The sequence below is a fragment of the Poecilia reticulata genome, chromosome 13 (genome assembly GCF_904066995.2).
Source record: "Poecilia reticulata chromosome 13, P_reticulata-male-v2, whole genome shotgun sequence".
Taxonomy (NCBI): Eukaryota; Metazoa; Chordata; class Actinopteri; order Cyprinodontiformes; family Poeciliidae; genus Poecilia; species Poecilia reticulata.
Genome location: NC_088842.1, coordinates 28,339,729 through 28,363,801, shown reverse-complemented (window position 1 = coordinate 28,363,801; position 24,073 = coordinate 28,339,729). Strand labels below are relative to the sequence as shown.

Here is a 24,073-nt window from a genome sequence, read left to right as displayed (position 1 = left end):
AGGTAAGCTGGTTTCATCAAAGGCTTGAGGCTGGAATTGCTACCAAATGTGGATAGATAAAGATTAGAATAATTAGATGAAGGTGATTTCTTGGGTTTTCTCATTTTAATTTGCAAAAACTTTTTTTTTTTTTAACCATACTGAAAGGATTGAAAAGACACTTTTTCATGTGATTTTACACTGACAAGGCTCAAAAGTTCAGTGAACGAATCTTCAGCTATACAAATGGAAACATTCTAAGTATAATTTAATATTCAAGAAGGGCCTTTTCTCAAAAAAAAAAAAAGATGAGACCCGTTAGATGCACTGAGAAAATAATTGCTTAAAAATACTGACCATCTCCCCCTTATGGTTGGTTACAGAATTGCAGAATTGAGTCACCGGCAGTAACTCGGCTCTCCAGAAGCCTCATCACCAGCCGTTCATTTGCTCCAGGTGTGTTAGAGAAGAAATGGACCAAAAGGAATTTTGGTCCTCTTCGCTTTGCTTTTTATTCGGACACACCGGAAAGGTTGTTGAGTACTAACGTCCTGTTTACGGCCATGCCCCAGCGTCTCGTGAGGTTTAAGAAGAACCTACTTTTTTGTTTGTTCGTTTTCATGAACCTTTTGGACATTGCTGTTGTGTTTTCAAGCACTGAAAACACAAAGCTACAGCTCCTTCCCCACGGCGGAGCCTGCTGTGGCGCGCAGGCTTGTAACCATGGCCACCGATGAAGGCGGATAAACACTGTAACGGTAAGTTGTTTTAGCACATCTATAGCAAACCAGTCCTCCACGAGCTTGACTGACACGTTAAGACCCACCGGCTCTGATTGGTTGTTTCTGCAGAAAGGAGGCAGAGGAGCTACATTCCCCCCCCCCCCAGATGTCTGCTATACAGGACATATATGTTAAAAATGCAGCTCAAACTCCCGTGTTTGATGTTGGATATGATGTAACAGGAGTCACACTTTCCATCAAGTTCTACTTTTGTTTAGAATATTTAACACACAGATCTCGGGGGGTATTGGAGATGTTCTGGCAAACGTGAGCTGAATCTTTGTGTTCTGTCACCAGAGGTTTTCGTCAGCTGGGGATAGATAGAGGCCTGCAGTGCCTTAGATGTTGCTTTGTGTGTTTCTGTGACTTCCTGGATGATTTCCACACTGTTGGAGAAAATTTGAATGGTGGCTCATTCCTGAAGTTTTAACACTGTACTTTTTTTTTCTCCATTTGTAGATGATGTTACTCATTGTGTTTATCTAATTTGTTCTTTAATTTCATTAGACTGAGATCTGTCAGACCAGTTCTATCCAAGTGATTTTTTTTTCTACAAGTCAATCTACACTACAGTGAAAGGGTGTAGTGTGTGAGACCTATCTTTAATGTCAAGTTTTGTTAAAGAAAAAGAAATAAACTTCTATTTTATTCAAATAAATTTTATTAATTACATGTATTATATTCCCTAATTACTATTCCGAGTATTAAATATCACATGAGAAAAATAAGGGTTACACTATTTAAAACAGCATTTTAAACTACCACAGATGAAAATGGCCAAACAATAAGAGGAAACGTTTGTTTTGGAAAATTCAGTGTGGTAAATACTAGAACATGCTAAATGTGGGGTAAGAAACTTAAGAGAAGTAACTTCCTTTTCACAGTGTGTATTTTTTGATGTTATAACAGCACTAATGCATGAAATACAGTCCACAAAAACAAAAACGGGAAAGCAGTTTCTTGGGGGGAATATACCGGAGACAAATATGTACTGCGAACACAAACATACAGTAAATACAAAACCAAGAAAATCTGTTTACATGAATAACAATTAATTTGGATTTATAAAATTTTTTTTGAACAATACTTACAAATTGTAACCATACTACATTACAGATATAAACTCTATCATTTGAGCTGCAGGTGCATTTTCTGCAGCCTGTAATCTAAACTTACGAGTGACTTCCCAGAATCTCATCCAGGTTTATATCTTTCATCCAGTCGTCGTTCCCAGAGCCCGACTTAAGCAGGGAGTCAATGAAGTCTGAGTCCGCGTTGATTCCAGGGACTGTGTTGTCCCCTTCCGGGAGGAAGTCGAAGGTCAGACGGTTGGATCTGTTGTTCTGGTAGCTGCTTGAACCTGGACTGGCATCTGGAAAGCTGGCTGCCGGCACCCTTTGTTCAGGAGAGGCCTGGCTCGGGTTTCCCAGAGGGGATGGACAGCCCATCATGGCCTGACTCGGTCTGGCTTGGCCTGCGTCTCCCAGGGTTGGCATCCCGGCGTCTGGTGCTATCTGGTTGGGCGGTCCGACGTGCCTTTGCTGGTACGGGTGGTTCGGCAGGTCTTGCACACCCTGCAACTGCAGCGGGTTGGGCAGACGCCGAAGTCCAGCTGCCACTTGCTTGTTGGCTGACCCCCAGCCCAGACTGACATTTGTCATCGAGCCTCCTAGATTCTGTACTGGCACCCTGGAGGAATGCAAGTCAGCTGTTGCCCTCTGATGTTGCACACCTGCTACATTGTTCATCCCAAAGGATTTCCCCTGTGTGCTTGGTGCCAGGAACCTCGGTTTACTTTGACTCAGTCCTATACGACCGTGACTGTTTTGCTGCTGGAACTGGCCGATACAGGAACTTGGATGGCAGTCTGGCCTGATACCGAATCTGCGATCCGATGGCAAGGAGCTCATCTTTGAAGTAGGCCCGCTTGAGAGTTGGCAAGATATGGACTGCAGGTTATTGTCGGGACCATTGCTGGGAGACTGTGCAGGGTTCTGACCTAAAGAGACATAAAAGTTTCAGGGTTACCAGCCAGGATTTACGCTGATGCTAATTTGCATGAAATGTTTAGAAGTACCTGGAAAGATATTTGCTTGCTGAATCCCCACCAAGCTTCTCGACTGCTTGTAATCCGGAGGTGGTCTTGTGAGATGTCGACTGAACTGGTCATGTGTGTTATCTTTATCCTGAAAAGCAGAGAAAAATTTAGACATGGAGAATGAATGCTCAACAGATGTATGACTGAAATGATTAATCTTGCAGTATCAATTACGGAAATAATCGTCAACTAATTTATTAATCGATAATAAATAAATCAATTTGTCCTATCCAAAACTCCTCATTTGGCAGTTTTAGCTTCATCTGGTTCCAATCCTGTACAAAAATCTCCTATTAATCACTTTTTGCTATGACATTATTAATCAGTTAATCCAGATAATATTCACCAGATTATCTCTACACTGTATCGATAAGTCAAACAGAGGCTGGGCTTTTCATATGTTGATGTCAGAAGTTTTCTCTTTTTTGCGACAAGTGATCAGTGTACACTGAAGGAATGCCATGGCATTGCATTTTACACAATAACTCGTTTGCTTTTTATTTGTTGCTTCTTATGTATTTCTAACATTGAATAAAAAAAAGTTTAAGTGGTTTATAAAAAAATCTGAAGACTGTGTCCATTTTAAAAAATAAAGAAAAATAACTGATAGACAAACTGATAACTAAAATAATTGTTAGTTTGACCAAAGCCCAACAGTTCTCTCAGCTCTAAACGCAGCTTACTGTGTTGCTGATGGGATGCTGCTGCAGGTTAACCTGTCTCTGCATGGGTGGGCCTCTGACCGGGCCTTTCTGCTGGTTGCTAGGCGCTGGCGGCTGCGGTTGTGATTGGGCTGACAGGACTCCTAAGCTTCCACTGGTGGGCATCCTAGGACCAGCAGGAACAGCCTTTATAGAGGAAAAATAAAAGATTATTTAGTGAAGAATCTTAATAGAGTTGAATATCATTTAAAAGCTAATTTATTTCAGTAAATTATTTTTTTAAAAAGTGAAATTCATTCTATAAATTCATCACTCAGTGAATAACACTTATTTATTATTCATCAAAAATAAATAAGTGTTTATTTTTGATGACTACAGCTTATAGCTAAAAAAAAACCCCAACCTAAATTCAGTTGCTCATAATTTAAAATGTTAGACAAATAGAAACATTTTTAATGCAAAAATATCTATCTACTAAAAGCCTATCCATGTACTTTACAGTCAATAAATTACTGCATAATTGCAGCATAGTGTGGAGGAGAAAAGCCTGTGAATCTGCTGAGGATTAATGCATTGGATGCATGTATTTTTGTTTGTCTCTCATCCTCCGTTTGATAATATTTAATATGTATTTCTCTGGTTCAGTAGTGATTCAGCTCAAGATGCGGAAGAGTTCTAGTCTAGATGCGCCCATAGGCGGTGACTCTTACAGCTCTGACTCCAGTTACCATTCAAGCCTTGTTAAGTCGTAGAATAGATTTGTGCACCTTTTTCTATGACATTTTTTCCTTCCACCAAACCATTCAGTAAAATGCCAACTTCTATAGCAATTACCTTTAGTAAACTGCCTACTTGTGGCAGTTCTCAGCTATTGCTTTACAACTGTCAAAGCAGCAGTAATGTAGCTATGTATATATATATATGTTTTAAATTGGTTCTCAAATTTTTCAGAGAAACTATATTTTATGACTAATTAGCTATATCAGAATTGACATCCATTAATACTCATTCTGTGTTGTGAATCTGTAGAGTAAATTCCTGGTTTTTGAATCAAATTACCTAAATAAATAAATGCATAAAAAATGTTCATGATATTTATGAAAAGTGCAGATGTGCACAAAATATTCACTTCCTGCCAAGGGTCTTGAAATGAGCCACAAGAAGGAAAATCTGAATCAATGCAAAAACCCATATCTACCACTAGAGGGCGAAATCCTACAAGCTATTAAATGTCTGTGTGAAAGATGCTTTTCAGACTCCAGAATGTGGTCAAGGCTACTCCCTCTGCAGATGAGAAAGGGAGACTCAGAGAGAGAGAGAGAGAGAGAGGGGCTTTTTTTGGAAAGGGGATGAGCAAAAGAGAGAGCGCGAGAGCAAGCGTCCTCCTCAAGGCCTGCCTCTCCCTTGATAATTGTGTCTAAAGAGAGTGGAAAGAATCCCTGAGACAGCAGGAAATGTGTGCCGATGGGAAGTTAAGCGCCAGCGCCGTGACCACCTCCATTTAATAAGCTCTCCTTTACTGATCACTGCGTGCTTTTGGCAGGGAGACATCCCATCCTCTGCAAATCCATTTGGCTCGTGACGCTGATTAAAATGTTGTAGCCTGCCACACTCGGATTTAATTGAGACATCCAAAAACTCCTCCTCGTATGTTTTTGCAGATAAGCTCTCAGCCTCGCTGCTGTTTGAGATCTTATATTTCCTAGGCATCAGTGCGGGCCGTTCAGGACGCACCAAGAGAGCCACGCGTTGGGCTTGCAATGTGAGGACACCCTCACATTGCTCACAAAGGAGGTTAATGTGCACTAAATCCAAGTCAACACATTGTGTGTACAGTGTCAGTCATTGTGTTGACTTAAAATGTTTCCCAGGGTGAAATGGATTAGAAATCCAACAGCGCATTGGGAAAAAGCTATTAGAAGACATTTTTAGCAGAAAATGAATAACCACAGGGCGGTGATTTTGTGATTCCTCAAAAGGAGTAAAAAAAAAAAGAAAGTGTTTATGTATTTTCACCGCATGAGTGCGTTTGAGCGAGTCTAAATGAATGGCCTGACATTGTGAGAAGTAACAACTCGGATTAGAGAATGACGGGGGTAAAACTCATCATGACTTCCAGAGAATTTAACATTTTCTGCCTCTCTGACTTACTTTTACCCACACAGTAAATCAAGGCTGGTAACGACGTTGAGTGAAACATCAAAACAGATCTCTCCTTTCCGCTCTGAGGTTCTGATTCACTCTCTCCAATTAGCGATTGTGGAAGAACTGGTGACCATCACTGAAAAACTGTAAAGGGCTCGCTCCACCTAACCCTTGTTATACGTAAATATCCAAAGAAGGGGTGTTTTTAGCTCGACTCGGTTATCCTTTAATCCCGATGTGTCATAAAGCTGTTTTCCGTGCCCCTCTCTGCCCCCCTCTCCCGTTTTTATTCTTCCCAAGCTTGTTTTAAATGAATACCACATGTGGCTCAGGCTCGAGAGCGAGGGAGCCGAGTGATTTAGCCCCTCATCCTGCGGCTGCGCAGGCCTCGCCTGCTCTCACACTGCACTTCCTCCAGTCTTCTCAGGATGCTGTCCCTGGGGAGGGCCTCGGCATCTGGACTTGGCCGCTGCTCCCTTTCCCAGGAAACAAGTACTCCCTTCACAGCGCTGCTAGAGTGACCTGCAGGCTCAACCCACTGGGCCCTGCTCTAAGTCTTACTGAAGGATGTGGTCCCACAAGATCATCAGCAAAATGTTTCGGACATATGGACAAGTTTTGGCAGGTTAGCTCTTTCTTGTAGCCATTTCCTGACTTGTAAAGATCAACACACATTACTTGAATGCCTTGTTCTGTTCTTTTGACCTTCCCGTTTTGACAATGGGTAAGAGCAATTACTCTGTTTCTAGTCAGATTTTTTTAAATTAGATAAGCAAGAAGTTACTTCCTATGTCTCTTTAAGAACTACAACACGGGTCGCTATTCTGTAATATGTCTCACTGCTGAAAGTCTCAAGGTGCATTTACAGCAGTCCAGTTTTGGCTGTTTTAATCAAATTCTAGTTTGCTTGTCTAGAAAGTCTGGTTCATTAACAGAGGTGTGAAAGTGCAATTGAACACTGATGTGGACAAAAAACCTAGACTTCAGATCAGCTGGAGTGAACTTGGGTGCGGTTTAAATCTGAATGCCAATCAGACTGGAGGCCGCTCCAAAAGCAGGAAGTGAACCGGGTATTCTGAATACTACCTAAACAAACAAGAGTCTAGCGAAAGCGGGAGAAATGGCTCATGGTCTTTCGCCAAAAACAAAAGAAAAATCCTACTCCATTTTTGTTTACATTTTGTAAAGAAGGAACTTGTGCTCATGACTTCTTCTGAGGTTTTTGTGTCCACCATAGGCAAACAGGGTTTTCAAAGGGTTTAGGTCAAAGTGTGACGTGTGGAAACGCTCTGAGTGAACTCTGATCATGTCAGTGCAGAAACAATTTTCTTTACATTGATTCTTATATCTCAGAGCTTCCTCTGACATCAAGTCTATTTCACTCATGTAACCTGCATAAAATAATCAACCCGTATTTTATTTTGGCGAGTCAAACTGACGGCACACTTCAAGTTCCGGGTCACAGGTGAATTCTGCTGCTGTCGCTGTGGCTAGCTGCTTATGCTTAGCGTCTTCCAAACTTATGGAAGAATACGGCTGGATCGAGCCCTATTAACACAGCCGAAGGATTATATTGGGTGTTTTCTGGCAACCGCTCGACGGTGAGTCGTTTGTTTTATGTACTTTTTTTAAAATAGAAATGCGGTGGCGACACGCCCACTCAATCTATATTAGTGATTCAAAAATGGTCTTATTGATTGAAAGGTCATTCTCTTTTAATTGTGAGGCCGAATAGATGATATATCGTCAAAAAATTAAATAGGCCCTTTGATTTTTGTAAATTCGTCCTTTTAGGATAATTTTAGTTACTTTTCATTGATTTTGTTGGCGGCTTATAGAACTCTGGACTTGGTTAATTTCTTTGGAGTTGCGCAACAGAAAAAACTATTTATTGAAACAATAGTTAAGACAATTAAACCTGTATACAACTTGAAAATGCACTTTAATTTGATCTGTAAAGCGTTACACTCAGTAATAGATTTCACACCAAAGAGTTTTCAATGTCGGCATGACCTGGAAGTGCTTATTGTGGTGCATTCACGGATTGGAAAAAGCTAAAAAAAAATTGAGTTCCTGACTTGCTGGTTAAAGAAGCTCATTTCCTGTAGCCACTTTCTAACTTAGTATAAAGACTAACAACCATCTGCCTCATTTGAATGAGATGTTTTCTTGTCTTTCTTATTTTGAATACTGCGTACAAGCACATGCATTTTTGTATGATGGGAGTTGTGAATTATTAATCACTCCTGCCTTCATGTAAACGAAAATATATCAATAGGCACAGCAACGCTACAATCACAAAACATAATTCAGAAAGTGAATATTGGAAATAAAATTATTGAAAGTCTTAAATAAACACCAATCTGTGTCTGTTCAAATGAAGGCTCACAGATTTGTTCAGCTCAACGAAGCCCACTGCTGGTCACTGCTGTTACACAGATGGATCAAGCTGTCCTTTCAGAACTTTTATTTCTCTGGCATTATTAATTCAGCTCGGAAAAGATTTTGCTCTTTTTTTTCTTTTCTCCTTTTCCTCATTAGCTAGATTTTTAACCCTGTCCCAGCTGACTGCGACAGACAAACTCTATTATCTGCATTTTTGAACAGACGTTCTAAAATTACAATGGGGCTCTTGTTTGTTTTTTTTCTGTTACTTTTTCAACTTCAATATGAACGCTGTGTTTGCATAATTTGTTCAAAACAAAAAAGCTCATGGAAAATACAGGGTCCTAGGGGAAGATGTCCCAGAAACGTTACCCCCTTTGAACTTAACTGGAGTCTCATAACATCAATATCTTAAGTCCTGAGGTTATTCAAAGGGCTTTGGAGGAGTCCGTTTCTTTTTTTTTTTTTTTTAATTTATTATAGTACATTTTTAAGGCTTTTTTTTTTTAATGATGCGTTAGTTTTTATTTGTGTTCTGAAATCATTTCAGCTTGTAAACATTAAAATAATACAGTTCTATGTATTTGTCGTCCAGGTCTGCGTGACACAGAGAATGGTGCCAAAAATATAAAAAGTTGGACTGTACTGACGAGAGAAAATGTGAATTTATTTCAACCAATATATTGGAAATCCCATTATCCCCAATACAATCTACTCTTTCCAACAAGCTGAATGGTTCAGTTAAAACCAGATGTTTAAATATACTGTTTAAAAACTTCATTTCTGTGTCACTGAAAAATTAGGCACATTTATAAGACTGTAGAAATGTAGTGAAATGGCTGCTCATAGTTTTGTTAATGACATCAGTAGAAATCTGTATTGTTCAATGAAAACTGACAGAACATAACCAAAATCCCAGATAGCCCAGACATCACTTTGACGATCGTCAGGATTGTTGCGGATGACGTCCGCGTTGACAGGTCTCCTCCTATTGTCCCAGCTAAGCATTCGAGCCGTGTCAGCACGAGGAACGAGCAACGGCAGCTGCTGTTGCTGTCGGTGAGATGGAAATGTCATAAAATAGAAAGAGCTTCTCTGTACCTCTCTCTTTTAGCTCTCGTCGCACACAAGGCTGCTGCATTTAAAAATCAGGTCAAACTGAATATCCTGCCTCTGGCGGCTCTGACATGCTGGTAAAACGACTCGCTATGGCTGCATCGCTGGAATCCCACAGCGTGTTTGGATAACGGTTTCCAGCTTCTGCCTCCAGTTTGCTGTAAATTCAGAAGCTCATTCAGACATCTGCAATGTCATTTTGCCAGAATGTCACCAAGTTTTAATTTCATATGAGCTGAAATTAAATTTAATGGAACGGGCAGAGACATCTGCAACTTTTTTTTTTTTTTCGTAACGATTCTATAATTTTTTAAATATGTGCTTATCAATATAGAAGTACAGCTAAAAGTATATAAATATTGTGAAAATAAATTGATCTTTGCACATATTTCAACCCTTTCTTTCTTATAATTTTGATGATTATGACTTGCAGATAATAATGATCCAAAATTCAGTGTCTCCTACATTTTGGGTGTTGTGTAAAAGTTGAGTGGAAGGAAAAAAGTGTGGTATTTCTGTTTAGAACATAATTTTCTAATTGATCTTGAATAATATTGTATTAATAATATTGAGCCTTCATTATCTGTAAGCCATAATCATCAAAGTTACAACAGAGACTTGAAATATTTCATTTAATATTTAATGGATCGATTTTATGAGTTTCACTTTCTGAAATGAGTGAAAAATACACATTTTTACATTTGTACATAAAACTTTAATAAAACTTGGATGTGTTTCGTTAACTTACACTTTTTTATTATGGTTACCAAAGTTTTGTTTATTAGTTTTAGCTGTATTTCTTAGTTTCTTATCCTAATCATGTTTAGCCTACATTGACAGACTGAAATGACTCTTGGGGCATTTTCACCTCTATTTCTGTATGATTCCTATAAGGTTTATGCTTCAATGTAAAGGTTTAATCAGATAAATGCGGCGCCGTCAGGCATCTGGAACTCGTACATAAAGATAAACCAGATGCAGTATGTTTGGAGACACACATTACATATAATGTATATTTACCTCAACTACCTAAAATGTTGTGAGATCAGAAGCTTCCAAAGTTGTGACATCATCGTGTTAACTTTTCCAGAAAACTTTTAAAAGCGTAGCAATCATTGTGTTGGTCAATCTCTGAATATGAAGTTAGCAACAACTTATTCTTATACTTCTATTATTCTGACACCGAATAAATGCAATGCTATTCTGATGAATAATATGTATATATATTTTTGTCTCTTCGCCCTCTTTTTTTGTATTTGTGGTTTATTTATTTTATAATTTTATATATTTCTTTTTTACAAATTGTAAGCAATCTTGTTATTGTCTGTCTTACCTCGTTCACGTCTTGTGTGATTTCAATAATTTGATCAGTTTTTTTAAAATGGTTTTGTGTAGAGCTTGGATGAAGGTCTGTTTTTAAAACATCTTATGTTGCAGAAAGTTACATGAAAGATGCAAGATTGACTGAAGAACATGTAGCTAGTAGATGAAGAGCGTTAAAGCATGATTTGCCATTCACTCTTGTTTACTTCGATGTCTATAACTCCCTTCCATTTCTCCTCCTTATCCCATCCTCCCCCGGTCGTTCAGGCACTTCCCTTGATCTGCACACTTTACAAGAGCTTTCTGTGTGGCTCACATTATCATTTCACACAAAGGCAGTCACAGATAGTGTTGGCGCATAAAATGAAAGAAGGGACAGTCTAAATCTCCTCCAATCATAACAAATCAGCGATTCAACCTCCGGCACCAGGCTAAGAAGATTACTGTCATTTTCCACCACTTGTCCCTTGTAGCTAACAACCTCCAATTAGCAAATCCCGCTGCGCATATCTGCGCCCTGACAGGGAGCCACCGCGACAAGCAAAGAAATTAGAAGTCCTGCATGTTAATTCGCCATGCTCTGGCAATCTGTGTCAACGTCAAAACACTTGCAGGGGACAGACGTTTCGAAGGGGCTCGCTGCAGACATTAGGAAGAGCAGGTCCCAAAACAAACACAACCACATTAGAGCCGTTTGAGGCAGCGGGGCGGCTGCAAACCGACTGAAGACGACTCCAAATATGAAGTCTGGCTAAGCAGTGTGTTACTTTTACTGTACATAAAAGTTATTCTGCTTTCAAATGGTATTTATATGAGTTTCATAGCAACACCACAGATTATGGATGTAATTGTAACCACTTATCTTAAGTTTTCAATATTTGGCGTTACATTCTGGGCACTACACACTTACTAGCTTCTCTGTGAGGTTTGTAAAAAAAAAAAAAAAATATATATATATATATATATATATATATATATATATGTCATTCATTTTTCAGTGCATTAAAACCTGAAAAATAGATTTAAAAAAAATCTAACTTCTAAGTTTAGTTTAAAAATTAAGAAATCAAAATGCTACCAACAAAAATGTTGGTGGTGCAAATAAATGTAACTGAAGAATTTTTGTAATTTTTCCTTCTCATTTTACAGTGATCAATGTTTAGAAACCATCCAGTTAGTAATCTGTGGCTTCATCATTCACTAGGGCACAAAAATGAATCTATTCAAGTGATTTTATTAATTATTTTTTATGGATTTTGTGCTTTTAGTATGGTGTCCTTGAGTGCCGGGAAAATATAACGTGTATTAATATTGACCTGTCAATACTGACTGATTGTGACTTCTCTTTAAAACTGAAATGAGAACATATAATAACATGAGTAAAATTTTTCCCAGTGTTCCCGCCACCATTAATTCTTCTCAATAGGAGCAAAGGTAACATCAGAATCCGAATGGCTTTGTTGGCCAAGAAAACAAGGAATTTGACTTAATTTTCAAGCACTCAACGTTCCATTACAGAGTTGAGATTTTAAATTGTCCTCAGCATCACATTAGGGATTAGCAGTGTAAATCCACTGGTATTTCTAAAATACCAGTCCATGGGTATTTGATGACAGCAGCCACTGTGGCTCAGTGGGAAGAGTAAAGATTTTGTGGTCAGAGGTTTCTGGGATCAATTCCAGTTTTCTTACTTACCACATGTAAGTGTGCCCCCGGACGAGGCTCTAAACCCCAGGCTGCATATCGATGGATGAAAGTGAGTGCTACCGGGTGAAAGTGACTCTAGCGCTTTGAGTGATCAGAAAAGTGCTGTACCAAGTGTCAAAGACGTCCAGGATGCTGTATATTACGACATTTGCAAATTAAAGCTTCCATAAACAGCCATATAATTAAAAACTGTTTTGCACTTTTATGGAACGAACTTTTAGAAAACTGTAAAACAGCCGAAACACTGAGTTCCTTTAAATCAAGACTAAAACCCCATTTGCTTAGAGTTGTCTTTGATTCTTAATATATTTGATGTTAATTTGCTTGATGATTTTGATGGTGGCATTTGACAAAATCTGTTTTTTGCTGTTTCATAATTAAACACTGTATTGTGTTTTTGTGGTGTAAAGCACTTTGAACTGCCTTGCTGCTGAAATGTGCCAATTTGCAAACACACTTGACTTAATCCAATTGTTCTTGACAAGGACAATCAGCGCTGCTCTATTTGTGAAAAGTATTTCATGTGTAGTAGAATTAAATAAATTTTTATTGTTTTTCATTCAAGTTTTCAATCTTAAATCTACATTCTATAGTCTCGAAGAAGAAAGGATACCTGACTAGAGGTCTTACCTGTTGCTGCTGAGACATTCTGAATGGCAGCCCAGCAGAAACCGACTTGGCTTGTAAACAGACTCCACTCGACGTCGAGATCTGTTGGTTCTGGAAATGGAGAGCTGAATGTGCCTGGTTCTGGCTCGGTGACGGCGACTGCTGATGCTGCTCCGTCTTGGTCATCGAGTTTGTCATGATAGACATGGACTGACTGGTGGAATGAGAAACTTTGGGGCTGAAGTGCAACGTGGGCTTGGAATTTAGACCTTTCATGTCTAACTGATGGGAGCCATTGTGCCCATTTGACTTAAACAGGCAGTTGCTGATGCCTTTATTATGGGAGCCCATCTTCTGCTGGTTGAGTGTGGCCTGGTTAGAGACTTTTGCTTTGGCGAAGCTGCTGGTGGTGGGTTGAGGGCTCATGGTTGCAGTCCAGCCGGTCATTCCTACATGCTGGGTCTGGTGCTGGTGATGCAGAAGAGCACCTGGTTGCTGCTGGTTTGCTGCCATCTGCTTGAGCTGCTGTGCGTGGGATATTTCCGGCCAGCAGGGCATGGTTCTGCTGTGTCCGGTCTGGGCATTGCCTTTCTGCGACGTGTTGGTAGAAGCGGCGCTGTTCAGTGTGAATGAGGGACCCGCTGAGGCCGGTCGAAGCTGCGGTGAACCATTGTGGCCCTGTCCGAAATCTTGCGAGTGCTCCGTCTTTATCACCTTGTCCACCGGGGAACACAGAGTGGCTGCTGCTCCTGCTGAATTTGGCCGACCTAGATCCAAACCAAAGGTATCGTCCTGCTTAAGGATCCTCTCAAACTCAAGATCATTCAGAGGAGGCACCGACTTTGTCAGTTCATCAAACAGCTCCTGGAGTTCCGGGTCAATTTGCCCGCTACCTTCATCTTTGAAGTCGAAAATCATCTCAGAGTTTGAGTGGCCACAAGACTGAATCTCTTGGGGCTCCTTTTTCATTTCTTTCAGAGTCATGTTGAACATGTCTGACCCTATTCCATGGGGCATCATGTAGTTCTTCCTCTGCAAGCCAGCGGTTGAGGACCCCTGCAGAGGGTGGGTTAAGTTGTGGTTGCAGGAACCGTGACCCAGGCCACCTGCGTCCAAACGGACGCGCTTAAAGTCGGATCCTGAGAATCCACAAGAGAGGCCGTTCTGCTTCAGTCCTGGTGTGTTTCCTTCCATTTTCCTTCGCAGAGATCCTTGAAGCTACAACACACAGAACAGTAACATATCAGTAATTCAAACAGCCAATCCATTTTCCATTCAGTTTTGCAGTTGAGGCACTGCTTTTAGAAGTAGGAAATTTGACCAACTAGTGAAATTCAGGAAGAGGCTTTTTTTTATCAGAAGACCTGTTTATCGGTACAATAAAGATAGGCATGTTTTACAAATACAGTTTTGTAAATTACGGATGGTGTGGTTTCTAGGATCAAGATATAAAAAGGTTACAATTTCAAAACCACAAGAAAGTTTCTTTAAAAAGTTCCTACAATTTTAAGTAGGGCTGAAATGATTAATTATGATGAATCAATTATTGTAATAAACATCCATAATTTTAATTTTTGAATACATAATTTTTGAATAAACATCCATAATTTTACCTTAATCATTAACTGGAGTATAAAGATTGGTGGTTTAAGGTGTATTAGTAATAACAATCTACAAGGGCTGACTTTTTAACACTATAAATTCCCAGAACAGTAAAAAGGTACATCTGCTTACTGAGGTTCTGATAACCAAATTTAGCAGGTGTTTATGCTATAATTCTTAACAACAGAATTTATTGCCGTTCGTTTGAAATAAAAGCACCTAGATAATAAAAAATCAATTTATTTACCCAACTGTAAATCTGACAGTCACATAAAATGAATAGATCATTTCAAATAAGAAGCATATTTAAACATTTGGAGTACAGAAATGAGGCAATAAAGACACGTTTGATTATGTAGTTCGAGGCAGTGGATGGGATGAGAAGATGGTTAGGAATCTGATACAGACTGTGGAAGGGAAGAATAGCTTCTTTGTCTGTTTCCCTCATTTGCATACATTATATTTTCCACCATTGTGCCTGGTTAGATAGCAGAGTTTCCTTTGTGGCTGAGATTCTGCTTAACATGCTGGTGCAGATATCTGATTTCCTTTTGTGCCATGCTCATGTCTTCATTTACGCATGAACGTAGCCATGACTCACAGCTCCAGTCACTCTGCTGTACTCCACAAAACTGTTCTCCATTAGCAGAGCAACACACTGAACCAATTATTTTTTATAAACTTGTTCGCAAAACAATAAATCTTAATCCTCATCTGAAGATAATGAGTTATTGACAACAATCCGTTAGACGCAAACAGCTTACTGTTAATCTCTGACTGTTGTTTATGCACACAGAAACAAACTTGTCCTGCCATGTTTTAATGTGGCAGCTGCATGGAAACAAAATGGCTCTGATCGTTGTCCAACCTGCGTACAGGAGAGCAGTATCACTGTTTGTTGTCAGTTTCACTGTAGGAACAAATTTGATTCATTTCCACCTGCTGGCAAACATTGCATTAAGATGATTCACCGCCAGAGGGTTAGAGCAAATTCTGCACTTCATTACACGCCAAGCCTGCATTACCTCTGCTGCTACTACAACTGTGTTTGCACTTAAACATTTTATAAAATTGTGATTGCATGAATCTGTTTTACTTTGTTTGGTGAGCTGCAGGAAAATGTCCACCTCTGTGGACAATAAAGTTTTATCTTATCCATAGAATGTAATAGAATTACTGTCCAGGTTTAAGGTCTGCATCTGACAAAGCTTTTTTTACGAGAACTTAATATTTTGGTGTTGAGTAGAGCTGCTAAGCTCGACTCTGCTGTGTGTTATGAGTCTGTCATATTCTTTTACAAAACACTAAAATATGCAAACAAGTCCATCAGAGTGTTTAACATAATGTGATCAGTAAACATTGTGTTAACAGGGAGTGTCCATAGTATTGGCTCTGGGGCATTTTTAAAAGATGGATATCAGAGAACAAAAATACCTAAATTTTCAAAATGTGTTGTTGGCGAACCGTCTATAAGCCATCAGTCTCTAATGAGCTGTTTTTAATTCAAAAATTCAGCTTGCTTTTTTGAGTGCAAGGCTAACAAAGCTGTATTTTAAGTCAAGCACATTATTTTGTTGCTCTAACAAACCAGAGTTTTCCTTGGTAACAGTAAAGTACTTTTCACCATTTACAACATACTGCCTGTGTGATGTCATCAGCTCATTAAATGTTTAATCGTTCAAGGTGCAGGTTTATTGCACACACTATTAACTAGCACTGTTTAGAAGAGCCAAAGTACCAACAGGTCATTTCAAAACGGAAACTAAACTATTGTTGGCCAAATACTTCAGTAAACCGCTCCTAACTATCTGAATTTAATAGATTTTCTTAGTTTTTCTTTTTTGTTTTTGTTTTTTTACATTCCTGAACAGCATCTGTTTTTATTTGGTATTGACTGATGATTGGTCTTGGATTTCTTTGCAAAACTCCTTTCCCAATACTTCCTGCAACCCAAGCGGCGACGCATGTTCCCATTTTACAATGATATCCACAGTTAGAGAGATTGTAATGGCTGCCGTTTATAAACCAGAAGAATGAATTTTAAGTTTTGACTGCACATAGTTAACTGAAGATGTATCTAAAAAAGTTACTCTCAAGCGCTAACATCCTAATGCTAGCTTAGCTTTCCAGCAAATTGCTATAACTCAAATTTACTGAGGGCTTCAGCTGTAGAGTCAGCTGTTGATGTACGTAGGGTAGCCTTGCACTCCTGTGTGAACAAAATATAAATTGGAAAAATGGGCAAAAAATGTTTATGGAAAAACATGTAAAAATTAAATATGTCCATATCTTTGCTCTTTCAGGTGAAGCCTAACAATTTCCGAGGGAGCAGGTGACCACTGAAGAGAACCGCATTGGTGACAATGTTAACGGTGATTAATTCAGATGATGCGTGAAAAATTGAAAGTTGGTTAAAAGCAGCTTTAAGAGGAATCAAGTAGGCATCTGTAGGAGGCTTGAACAATGTAATTTGCAGCCGAGAGAGCAGCTTGATTAGCTGATGTACTGATCTGAGGCCTTGAAATTGCTTAGCTTGCCTAACCTCTGTAAAATCAAATCACAGATCAGTGTATGCAGAAGCACACCAGATTACTCACTGTACTTTGTGACCAAAAACTGTCCAAGCTTGCTACGTGATAAGAAAAAAATAGTTAATGTGTGTAAAAATAAAGCCATATTTCATCTACATCACATTAAAAAAAAGGTAATGAGTATATTATTAGGATTGTCTTCCCTTCTATTTTTCACGGATTCTGTGACTTTTCTCTTCAGGAATTATTGGATAATCTATATACATCCATTTATCTTAATTTGAAACGTATTTTACTAGGCCACTTGGAAGTAAGTGATTCGCAGTGAAATTATTAAACCTCCACTTGTTTGTTCTCAGCCGCCTCTAACATCAAATCATGCTTTTGTTTCTCCACAACTTGAAAAAAAAATGAATTAGTAATGCCCCACCAGCACTTTCAGAAACTTGAACACCCTTGAAAACACCCACAGCCTGAATGCAATACAGAATTAGAATAATTTTAACTTGATACTAAAAGCATAAAAGTACAGCGTACAGCGTGTATTGCATGTTACTTTTACGCTACGTGTAACAGGACACACACCTTGGGAGCTTAAAGTTTTTTTCCTTTTTTTTTTTGCCAACAGACGTTTCAGATTATCAAGCAAATTTTAATATTGGAAAAAGAAATAAAATGTAGTTTTCTGATTATAATTCATTTTCTAAATTACGTTATATTCAGTTGGAGCAACAAGCCCGGCTACGAATGCAGCAGTTTTGGGGAAATGTAGCCAACAATTTTAAAGAGGAGCTATAGATTAAACACTAGCGAAGGACGAACTCGGCTTTTGATGAACCGTGAGGCCTCAAGTGGAACCAGCTGGGCATGGTCCATGGAGACCAGTGCCTGCAAATAAGCGTCTTACTGCTGTATGCAAACTGGCGTGATGCGAAAAAAAAGTGTTTCCATTGCATTTTTGCGAAATCAATTTCGGCATATTCACATCCTACTGCAAAAACGTAGCAACATTTCTTTTCTGAAATAGGTGTTTTTCCATAAAGTAAATTTATTTTCAGAATTCCAATGTGCCCAACTTTATGGTCAATGGAATTGCAGCGTTCGAATCTGGGTACTCTGGCTTCCTACACAGTCCAAAAGTACAACTGCAAGTTTAATTGGTTTCTTTAAATTGTTCCAAGGTGTGTGTGTGTGTGTGTGTGTGTGTGCGTGTGTGTGCGTGCGTGCGTGTGTGGCCTGTGATGAACTGACGACCTCTCCAGGGTGTGCGCCACCTCTTGATCTGGACAGAGCACCAGGTCTATACCCACATGGACAAGCAGGTACAGACAATGGATGAATGGACTCTAGGTCAGAGCTTTTTTTCTTTTTTTTTTTTTTAGTAAAAATGCTTTCAAAAATTAAAATTCAGATATTGAAGTTCCCAACAGAGGATACAGTTCTTCTCTGCTACTACACCTGTTTGATGTTAAATTATTATAGGGGTCATGGAGACGTGTACAGTTTCATTTAAATTGTAAATGCGCACTCAATTAACGTTTTTTTTCCTTATGATCTCAACTCTTAGGCATAACTGGACATTTGAATGTTTCCAAAAACAGACATAAAGAGCCCCTCTGGTGCAGGCAGTTCAGGTTCATTCTTGTTTTGAAGAAGAGAGACAAGAGAGCGGCTCACGGTTCAAGGCTGTCTGTGGAAACACATCATGAATAATGGAAAGGAAGGTGCATGTGTTGCAGAAGTGTTGTGGTAAAGGGGCTGCTCTCCTCCTGCTTTGTGGCATTTAAATGTGTTTAAAGAAAAATGGACCTGAAGATCAAACTTTGAGGTTAGAGTTTGAGGTTTATTAAAACCATCTTCGCTGGAGAGAAAAACCAAACTGAAATCCGGTTTTCAGCATTTCCATTAGAAAAGACCAGTCCAGTTCACTCAGCTCTCAGAAGCAGTGGCCTCCTGCTGTAACTGGCCTGAAATCCTCACGACTGATCTCAAAGTGATCTGAAAATAGATTTTTTGATTAACATTTAATGAGCTCAGATGCTCTGAATCACTTTGAAAGTGACTCCTGCAACACGAGAGGCTTAAACACAGGATATACTGATCATCTTTAATTTCCCTCTCCGAGTCCATTCTAACGCACACAAAAACAATGTGCAGTTAAAATATGTTTACAAGGAGATGTTACAAGGAGTACTTGATTAAAGCAAAACTCATTTCAAAATATGCTATATAACATGTTTAATAGTTTATAATGTAAATGATTATATAAATAGTACTTAAAATAATTGTACATAGTTAAACGTAATGAAAAATGGAAACAAGTTGTCTCTTGTTGATGTTCTGAAAGTCAATTGATAATACATCGACAAGTATGAAAGGGGCAGGATATTATAAGATGTATCTTCTACCTGCTCCTTTTCGAACAGAAAATATAAAATTGCATGTCACATGGGCAAAATAATTTGTTTTACATTTTATTTCTTAAGTTTGTCTCTGTTTTTAATGTCTGTTTGAAATAAAGAAATGAAATGAGTAGGATCGTTTTTACACTTTCTGGTTTTGCACGTAGGAACAATAAGGGATTCCATTTTCAACAATCTTTTCAGCGGGGCTTATTTTTGCATTACGCCATGGCAGCGAGGCACATGACCTTCAGCGTGTCAAAGGAGACAAACTATTCATGGGAGCTGGGAGGCTGGGCGCGAGAGTGTCAAGCTAAGCAGTGTCGTGATGCTGAGCGCTGTGGATGGAGCTCCGGGTGAGCCGTCACGGCAACGCAACACCAGACCTCTTGGTACCATCTGTCAGTCCAGTGGCACAGCCTTCAGAGACGAGCATGCACAAAAGACTGAGCACACCAGCCTTTAATCTTTTCACCGAAGCCCTGAAAGATGCTGCCACACTCTCCTGGGAGAGTTGGAGATCTCCCATTCAGCGTTTTAATATGGATAAATGTCTCAAAAACAACAAATATATATATACAACTGTTGGGTTCCTAAGGAAACATGATATATATGCGGGCGAAGCAGGTTGCTCGTTTTTATGTGGAGAAGTTTTTGCCTGCTTTGTTGCCTGAAAAAGCCCGCAAACCACAGTTAACAGCTACTGAAACGATTAATTTGATCGATTATTGAAATAACTAATTTAGTAATCGATTAATTGTTAACTGGAGTATAGAGACTCAACAAAAGTCCATTTGCTGAAAGAACATATTGAGTCAAATTTGCACAAAAAATATACATTTTGCATTTAAAACAATCTCTATGTTTTACCCGGAACTCCTCCTGTGTCACAGTTCTACTGACACCTGCTTGAAATTCTGGAACAAAATCTTTTGTTAAGCAGCTTTTGCCATCAAATCAACCAGTTAATCCAAAAACTAGACAGACTACACTGTACTGTTAAGTCAAGCAGAAATGGCTGAGGATTTCACAAATGATCAAGCATACGCTAAAGTGATGCTATCTTACAGCATTTTAAGCAGTAAGATGTTTATTTTCTTATTTCAAAAAAGAATTGCATTATTTGCATCTTTTAATGCATTTCTAATGCATTCTGCTAAAAAGGAGCTTAAATTCATTTAAGATCAAGAACATTTCCAACAAATCTGAATAACTTTTCTCAGTTAGGGATGCCAAGAGATCTGGAAGCGCAACAATGTTTCTCATCTGAGTAAAGTCTGTATAAGCATCGTCCTGTTGCTTTCAGGGTTTGCTTTCATCTGGAGAAGTTTAATACACGAGGCCCAGATATGAAGGTGAGCGCTTTAAGCGTGATACACGCTTCAGACTCTTATTTTAAAGTAAGAACTGGAGTAATTCATGAGTTACCCCGTTCTGCTGACAGAGCTGGCTCATTATTTTGGGTTTTATATCTTTTGAATTGCTTCTTTGGCAGCACTTAGGGTCGTCGCAAGAGAAAAGAAATAAAGTCAGAATGACCGGCCAGATAAAAGTGATTTGCAATCAGTGTCAGAAAACCAAGTCTGGCTAACCGTAAGCTGCTCACAACACGAAAGTTAGCCTCTCAGCTCCCAATGGTGCAATATCACATTTTTGTCTGGTCAAGATCAAGCTGGAAAGTTTCACACTGAACAGAACTTATTTAAAACACATCTGTGTCCTTTTTGTGACATTATTTTTGTGCAAAAACTTTGAATGAAACAAGCATGGAAGCAATGCATGCACAAGTCCCATCTGGACTAGAATATTTCTCACTTATGTGTTAGATATTTCCCCAAAAAATTCCTAAAATCTCACCATCATATCTAGTTGCACCTGTGATCCAGATGTATTCTTGCATCACCACCAGTATTTTATTATATTTATTAAATTCTATAAAGTTTTGTGGGTGTGTTCAGCTTTAGATTAGCAGAAAAAAGCTACACCTGATATCAAGCAAATACACAGCTTGCCATAGTTTGTGCTACTCTATGACCACTGAGCTTGCCATATTCCATCACCTGAAACCATTTTTTCTACTAACTAAAAACTTTAACCTTGACTGTATCGTCATTAGGCAAAGAATGTTTATTTGTAAAGCGCCATTCATACACACGATAATTCTAGGTGCTTTACAGACGAAGCTACAGATAAAAGACCAATAAAAAACATGCAATACTTTCTTAAGCTCCACATAAAAAAGGTTACTAGTAGTGATGGGTCCGGCAACACCGATGCGTCTGCGCATGCGTCAAGCCCATAGACCAAAACCCGTGTAGGTGCGCGTATTGGTTTCAGCAAGTCACGTGACCAATACAGGAACTGTTTCGAAATTACATTAACGCGCCAAACTGTGTTTATTAAGAAGGGAATCTGTCAAATGCATTTGCCGAACGAATTCTTAACCTTTTACAGTGTCAACTATGGAGCAGCTTCAAATGAATGGTTTCCGCAGTGTGGGACCATTTTGATCTTAGATTGGAAAATAAATTTGTTTTCATTTTTGTCGTTTTATCCGGTTCTTGTCAGTTTCTACTTAATCTATCTGAACCCAAATTCAGCTGAAACTGACTCTTAGTTTACTTTCATATTATGTTCTGCAGGTTAAGTGTCGCATATGTTTAATTAAACTGTCTTATTTAAATAAATCCACCTTTTCAATGCTGAGGCATTATGAGGCCAGGCATGAGAATGAAGTCCCAGATACACAGATAAACTCAGATATGCAGTCATTCTACAAATTACTCTGTTGCTTTTTATAAATTATTTCATATACAGTGAACCCTCGCTGTAACGCGGTTCACTTTTCACGGTATCGCTGCTTCGCAGATTTTTTTGTGCAGTTTTTTTTCCACAGTGTTCTTCGTCCTAATTGACCATATGATTGGTTTCTTCTTCTCTACCTGAGTGCCAATAACGTTACAGTGTTTAATACAGATTGGCCACTCAGGAGATGGAAACTGAAACTTTCAATGTCTGCTGGAAAAAAAAACTGTGGCCAGAGGCAGCAGAACCCGACCGGAGGCTCGTTTGACGAGATCCGTCGCTCTGCCGTAGATACAGCTGTGAATCAGGCGGGGCAGGTTGGAGGAGACGCTGTAATGACATGACTGTGGATCACATTAAGGCCCGATTGATGCACACACACATCCGCTGATCTGAAAACAGGTTTTGTTATTTGGTTTCAATGAAGAGTATTTATTTATGCTGTGTAATAAATGTAAAAATAAAGGCAACTACTTCACGGATTTCGCCTCACGGGTTATTTTCGGAACGCAACCCCTAAGAAAAACAAGGGTTCGCTGTAAATGTAGTGTTTACTCAATTTTTTTCTACAGAAGAAGTTTTGTCAAAAAAGTGTAACAGGCTAAATTTAAAAATGTTGTAAAAACTTTTTTTTTTTTATTTGTGTGGGACAAAAACAGTCTATGCATCCTCATTCCAAACACATTCACTTAAATTTTCACTTTATGGTACATGTTCACATTCTTTATTGACTGTATATCAAATATATTTTAAATGTAACTGAAGATATGACATAATATATAATATTAAATAAAATACAAAGACAAATCTTTTTGTATAGACTTGGTCATCAAATCACTACGTTGCCTGTAGAAATTTTTAATGTCCAGCAGGTGTCAGTATTGAGTGACACAGAATCGACACAGTTTTGTTATGTGTCGAAACGATACATGACGCCTCATCTATCCATCACTAGTTACTAGTCATTCCTGCATTATCTGTAGCACTTAAAGTGTTTGTTTTTTTTTCCATTTTTGTTTGATTCCTTTATAACAGAAATGATGCGCCACCAGAATTTTGAAGTTGACCTCCGATTTCCAGTGTTTGTGCAGCTTTGACGTGCCGGTTACAACTGATTCCAATTTCTCTTTAAAGCTATAACATAGAATAGCAGTCAAACTATTTTTTTCTAGCCTTTCTTTTGTGACTGGTCAATAAGTTAAAAAAGAATTGATTAGAAATGTGTAACAGAACAATTGGAGTGAAGCGGGGTTTAACTATTATTAATGGACTAAAATAATTATGGAGTTTCACATCCTTATTTAGTGCAGTTAGAATGACCAAAACATCCTTCCTATGATATGCTGTAAGTTTCGCTCTCTCCCACAGCCTGAATAAACCACAGATCTATTTTCACTTGTAGAAAAATAGTTTCCTTTAAAACATCTCTTTGCTTCTTCCACCTTTTCACATTTTTAAACACTACATTTAAAAAATAATCAGTGCCTGAGTCTATTTCACTCAGAAACACCCTCCACACTGAAGAGTGTTGCCAACACAACATGAAAGGCTACGATAAGCCGCATTAAGTAACTAGAAAATGATTGTATTTCATAGCTTGAGCTTCAAATCTATTAAATTTCTACTTCCTGACACACAACTTAATTCCCCCATCACACTCCCAACACACACCCGCACACACACACACACACACCATCATCATCAGTTTCTGTCTGGCCTGTGCCATTAGGCTGCATAGAGATGTGAGTAGCGGTTCATGGCATGCTTCTCTAATAAGGCTTTGTGCGTACTGGGACAGCGCAGCACACTGCAGAGGTGGGCTACTTTTGGCTCATCAGCACTTTGCATCCCCACACTTCCTGACACAGTTGTATTAGATTGAGGCTTCCCTCCAGAGAACAGGCAGGAGAAAAAGATGAACAGCAAC

General features: G+C 38.9%; 1 protein-coding gene and 1 long non-coding RNA gene across 2 annotated transcripts in view; one reads left to right on the top strand and one right to left on the bottom strand.

The window, feature by feature from the left end:
- The first annotated feature begins 85 nt into the window (after nt 1–85).
- LOC103475029 (uncharacterized) lies at nt 86–18,563 on the top strand. The gene is made up of 3 exons (XR_535270.3): nt 86–737; nt 831–1,168; nt 16,712–18,563. It is a non-coding gene; the product is annotated as an uncharacterized LOC103475029 (long non-coding RNA).
- The window catches only part of maml2 (mastermind like transcriptional coactivator 2), a 53,502-nt gene continuing 30,871 nt past the window's right edge, over nt 1,443–24,073 (bottom strand). Inside the window, exons 2-5 of the mRNA XM_008426407.3 lie at nt 12,828–14,024; nt 3,543–3,707; nt 2,839–2,947; nt 1,443–2,760 (exon numbers count right to left, since the gene is read on the bottom strand). Of these exons, the coding sequence (XP_008424629.1) occupies nt 1,934–2,760; nt 2,839–2,947; nt 3,543–3,707; nt 12,828–14,024 (2,298 nt within the window). The 3' untranslated portion in view covers nt 1,443–1,933. The remainder of the gene's footprint in view (nt 2,761–2,838; nt 2,948–3,542; nt 3,708–12,827; nt 14,025–24,073) is intronic.